The 6,000-nt window shown below is 35.9% G+C and overlaps 1 protein-coding gene across 3 annotated transcripts in view; it reads right to left on the reverse strand.

The window, feature by feature from the left end:
- Positions 1–1,308, reverse strand: part of LOC127658734 (receptor tyrosine-protein kinase erbB-4-like) — a 401,640-nt gene extending 400,332 nt beyond the window's left edge. For all 3 annotated transcript variants that reach the window (XM_052148194.1, XM_052148193.1, XM_052148191.1), the window contains exon 1: positions 992–1,308. In XM_052148194.1, coding sequence (XP_052004154.1) covers positions 992–1,070 — 79 coding nt within the window. In that variant the 5' untranslated portion in view covers positions 1,071–1,308. The remainder of the gene's footprint in view (positions 1–991) is intronic.
- Between the last annotated feature and the right edge of the window lie 4,692 nt (positions 1,309–6,000).

The following is a 6,000-nucleotide window of genomic DNA, read 5'->3' on the forward strand; positions in this document are numbered from 1 at the left end:
CATATCACCACCAAGTGGAGATCTGAACCCCACATTTGTGTATATTCAGGTTATTCTTACGATGAAAATAACACAGTCTGCCAGTCATGCCAATTGCGTTGTATTTAAAAAAATCCACTTAAATTACAAACACTGTTTAATTATAGAAGTGTTATAGTTCAATTGATAGAACACCTCAGATATAGACAATAAATGTGCCCAATAAAATTCAAGAAATAAATATGTATTAAATATGTAGCCTAAGTGTATATATTACATTCTTATAAGTAATCTAAAGCATGGTATAAAAATTAAAAATAATATATATATATATATATATATATATATATATATATATATATATATATATATATATATATATATATATATATAGTAAATGCAGATAAATAGGTTATTGTATTTGTTTGGTGACATGATGATGACATTTCAAACTATTTACAGTTAAATAGCCTAAAAAAAAAAGTAATCCAGTTGCGCGCACCAGAGGTTCGCAGAGGCAACAGAAGTGACTTTTCAGTTTCAGGGAAAGAAATGACCGCTTAAACTCTTTCTCAGACATGGTACGGGCCGAGAATAACAAAACAAACGTCAAATGAACCCTGAATGCCCCTTTCAGTGCCACTTCAACTGTGCCATTCTGCGCTTTCAGTGCCACTGCTCCAACTGTAGGCTATGCCGTACCAACACGCATAGAGTCTCTATGCATGAAATCTGTAATATCATTGTAGTGGCAAATGAATGGCATTCATTCACTATCGCAATGATACAGCTTAAAGACTCCAGGCAGGTTGTTTTGTTAAGGAGGAGATGCAACAAGACGATTGGGCTTAGTAAATGACAGAAGAAAAATCCTTAAAAGGAGCCGATGGTCCATAAATCAGAAGATGTGAACTGTAAGATGCGTTCTCATACAAAAAGTAAGCAGAACAAACAAGTGCGTGCACGCGAGCAATAAACACCTTTGCGCACGAGACGATGGTCCGTCACTCACCTTGCTGCGAGTCGCTCAGCCGAACCGCCACTGAAGTCAGAAGAAAGCCGAGGCAACACAGTGAAGACACCAGCTTCATGTTTGAAGTTACCCTTGTACTTCACATGTCCAAAACCATATCCTTGTTACTTCATAAATGTCTTGGAAAAGGCAGGAACGCAGCCAACTGTTATTGAGTGACTTCTCAATTGCTGCTGCTGTGTGTCAGTGAAAATAATTAAATAAGACGTCCCGTTTAATCGGTAAAATAGTCCTCAGGAAAGAGTGTAAAAGTTCAGGTGCGTGATAATTCGCAGTGGTTTGACAGGATCTCGACGCAAAGCTCTCATGCCATTACTCTCTTCAGACGCTCTTCAGCGCAGCGAAGGCACAAAGCCTGGGACATGCCCCCATAGTACTCCGCTCCGCCCTCCCCTAATCGGATTGGTCAAAATTCGACATAATTAGTTTAGAGCCCGCCCTAAACTGTTCAGCGTACGTTTTTATTCGCTCACGAGGCGCTCGTTTCTGAATACACCTGTCTAGTTATGCATAAATTTAACTCTCAGAGAAGCAGCGTCACAGAATGACAACGTTTGTTTAACGTTGTAATATTATTATTAATAATAATACTAATAATAAATCCTCTAAACTATCACAACAACAGATTTGGTGGAGGAAATTGCACATTATATGTTGCAGGTTATTTAAACCATAAAGGTGATATTTCATACAGAACCACTAAAATAAAACATTGTAGTGTGGGATATTGTAATTGGATAGAAAGGGCCAAGCTGGGGTACATATTTAAGATTAATTTACTCTCCATAATCTGATGGACAATCATTTTAACACTATTAATTGTTATTGGAACTTGGAAAACTCTTGAACAACATCACAAGTAACAGAAAGGAACACTAATCCCACCCAGGGTAACTAAAAAAACATCCTTGTCATAAACGAAAATGATATAATTAACATTAACGGAACTTGAATTATAACTATAACCCAATTACTTTAAAATTATTAATAATTTGTTCATTAATCCCCCAAACAGTTCCATAAACCTGCACAGACCTACCTCATTACTTATGCAAACACAACAGCCAATAGCAAGTCCCCAAGCATAAACATCAACAGACATTACAATATGGGTTATATATATATATATATATATATATATATATATATATATATATATATATATATATATATATATATATATATATATATATATACATACATAGGTGTACAAACACAATACAATTCTTAAATATTGGATAATGTAATCACATTACAGTTTTGTATGCTATAGTTTGGACCACTCTGCTATAATCTGACACTCAGCCAAGTTCTTTAAAATGACACACTGCACCAACACACCTGCAATCAAAGATGAGGAGAGAGGCAATAATTCTTTAAAACATCTGGTATGCTTTACACACACCCTTAAATAGAAAGGTGATCGTCTTGCTCATCAACTGAAGAAAAAAATATGCCTGAAATAATCTCAGTTTGAATTTGCCTTTGTGTGCTCCTCAATGCATTAATTATATATATATATATATATATATATATATATATATATATATATATATATATATATATATATATATATATATATATATATATATATTATTTTTATTCTTTTGCAAAACATAATAGTATAGGCCTACATTCGTAACCAATGAAATCTAACCCATTCATACAAAGTTAGCAAAGGGGCATGAATAAAATGACACCTTATATTTAATCACGTTGTACATTCTGTTGATTGATTTAAAGAAGCTGACTTAGAAAATTAATATTCACTTTCATTTTCACTGTGTCCTTGATTCCTGTAAACTCCATTGTTTACTGTTCACATTTCTAATAGAGACAAAGGAATATTTGACAGCCTGTTCTGCTGGTGTGACATTTCTGCATCGTTGCTGTAGTACTGACCTCTAACCACAGGAGGGAGTCATAACCACACCTTTGGGGTTACCAAAGGTCAAAACCAGCAGGAGATCAAGCTGTTTCCTCCCAAGCATACAGGCAGACAAATGACATTGGCATCTTATTATTATTAAATGCAGATAACACGCTACCTAAAATAAGTAACAAAGTTTTATTTTTTCATGAAATATTGAAAACATCCTCACTAAACAAAACACTTTCCTGTTCTCATTTGTCACCTCCACGCAAAACAACACAACTAAAGAACAAAATATTCAAATAGTGTTTCAGTTCCTTTAATAAATCTCTCAGAATGGCATATATGACAATATCTTCCAGATGCTTTCAATCGCATTATTCATTCTCTGGATTAGGAGAGTGAATAACAGAGGTTCCGCTGCTTGGCAAAAAACACCCTTGATGCTGGGTGTAAAGCTAATCTAATACATGACTCCATGATTTGTTTAATGGATGAGAGTTAGCCATCCAAGGGCCGCCAATAAAACCTGAGCCTCTAGAGGCTCTCCCATGCATAATTATTCCAGACACACAATATCCATTTAATGAAACGGGTTTATCAAACTAGGCAGAGCTTATTTCCACCTGTGTCCTTCTTTCCCCTGCTATCTCCCATTACACTTCCTGCATTCAAACAGCACCAGCGTTCAGCATCCTGCTACAAAAGACCAACAGCAGTACGAGCCAGAGAATGAGTTAAATTTGGAAAAGTTAAATTATTTACATTTAGAAAATTCTATTCCCCCGCAGAGCATCAGAATGGTAGATCACAAATGATTATTTCACAGACTATGTATTTAAGCTACAGAGGTGCACAGAGACTGTTCAAGCTAAAAACAAAACTTAATGGATAACCTGAGAAGTGTTATCTTTCAAAGCAAATGCAGTCCCATTAAAGTATCATTGTAGCTTTAAGTACATAACATTACATAAAACATACATAACGCTCTGCGCTTATATAGCACCTTTTTAACATGAACGGTATTCAAAGCGCTTTACACTGTGACTCATTCACCCATTCACACACCATGCAAGGTGCTAGCCTGCCATTGGGAGCAACTTGGAGTTCAGTGTCTTGCCCAAGGACACTTCGGCATGTGTAGTCATGTGGGCCAGGATTCGAACACCAACCCTGTGATTTGTGGCCGACCCGCTCTACCAACTGAGCCACAGCTACAGTTTACTGGTCATGTTATCTCATAGGATATAGTAAACTCCGTGCAGTAATACACAGTATTTACTGTAATTTCCATTTACAATTTTCATTCACATTTTTTCAATTATCATACATTTTATCCAAAGTGATTTACAGTTGCGGAATTCCACAACAAAAGTGAGTCATACTAAGAAGATATGCAATAGTAAAATGAGATGTGGTGTAATGCAAGGTTCCAGAATTGCTTAGAACTAGTATAGATTTCAAATTCTTTAAATTAAATCCTTCCATGGTGAGTTGCAGAGAATGAAGGAATCAGTGTGATCTGTTTCTGAGAAAAAAACTGGACTGAATAAATATTAGGCCTTCAGAGATAAAATGCTGGCATGATCGTGATTTTAAATGTGTCTGCATTCAGTAATGTAAATTCTCCTCAAAGTTTGACAATCTGTTACTTTTTACTGGCCAGGAGTCAAATGACAAATGTGTCTTTTTACTCTTGGGCTGTTAAGGCCACTTATATCTAGAGTCACTGAGCAATGAGGAGCATTATCATATTACAAACACACCATTACGTGGTCACTTCCACCGCTAACCGCCCTCGTCAGAACCTGACTGTGTAATTGTTTTCCATATGTTGGATGTTCTCTGGTGCCATCACATCACAAGAGTTTCTGACTCAGGTCGGGCTCTTCAACTCATCTGCTAAGTTTCACGAAGACCTTTCATAATGAACATTCACCCACTGAAAAGATATGCAGATATGTGATTGTATAGCGGTGTGAATTACAGAGAAAGACAGCGTAAGTCTTTGGCTTAGCTAGTGATTCAGCACTACAGATTGAAACTAACTGCCTGTGTGAAGATGGTGTCAACTGGGTTTAAATTACTTGTAGTTCATACTATTCCCTGGAGCCCACATTTGAACAGAGAACTGAATCATTGGCTAATGTAAGGGCCTGATGAAATATTGTTGCAATGTTTCACAGGCCAGCTTCAAAAGCTCTTTTAGTTGGTAATTGAAGGGAGCTTTAACAGTAATGTTGGTACTTTGGACCATTAACATGAAGGCACAATTCACTGTATGATGCTGCCATCTACAGGGCTAAAGAGGCACTACAGAAATGATAGCCACTTGAATGTGAGACAGTCAGCGGGTAAGTACAGCGTTTAGAATGAAAGATGTTCATTCAAGTTACTTTTAATAAAGTGTAAAAAAAAAAAAAAAAAAAATCCTCCTTAAGAAATGACTATTACTTGTAAAAATATATAGTTTGTAAATTATGTTTTTTTTTTTTAAGAGATGAGGACTCAATGTCAAAATCAGTGGCAAATCAATAGCTGTTTTAATCTGCATGGTGCATATCAATATAGAATAAGAATACATTAATAATGGGTTAATTAATTAATAATGTGAATAGGGTAGTTGTTCAATGCCATTGAAAACGGAAAACATTTGTACTCTTGTAGTAATGCAAGCATGCCACGTCATGGGCTTGATTCCCATTGTTATGATAAATAAAAACATGAAAACATGAGTGCACATTATTTAACAGGAGAGGATATTTTCTTTTCTTCTGATTAATCATCTTCAAAAGCCTCTGACACTTGGTGGCAGCATCAGTCTTAGTAATCTAATTTGGTCATAGCTTCACTTGGCTTGGAAACTGCATTTGAAATCATGCCATGGACCACTGCATTTTGAGTTAGAGATAAAACAAAATGGTAAAATGCAACACAAACTCATAAAAAGACATAAATGCTGAAAGTTCAAGTTCATTTTTTGCATATTCAAACTTGTTATCTTTGTCATTTGTCTAAAGTGGTCCTCCAAGTGGCCATGTAATCTTTGTCACAGATTAAAGGCCTGAGAAACCTGCTCTGAGTCTCTATAAAAAGCCATAGTGTAGTCCTGTGG

This window comes from Xyrauchen texanus, chromosome 18, assembly GCF_025860055.1.
Source record: "Xyrauchen texanus isolate HMW12.3.18 chromosome 18, RBS_HiC_50CHRs, whole genome shotgun sequence".
Classification (NCBI taxonomy): Eukaryota; Metazoa; Chordata; class Actinopteri; order Cypriniformes; family Catostomidae; genus Xyrauchen; species Xyrauchen texanus.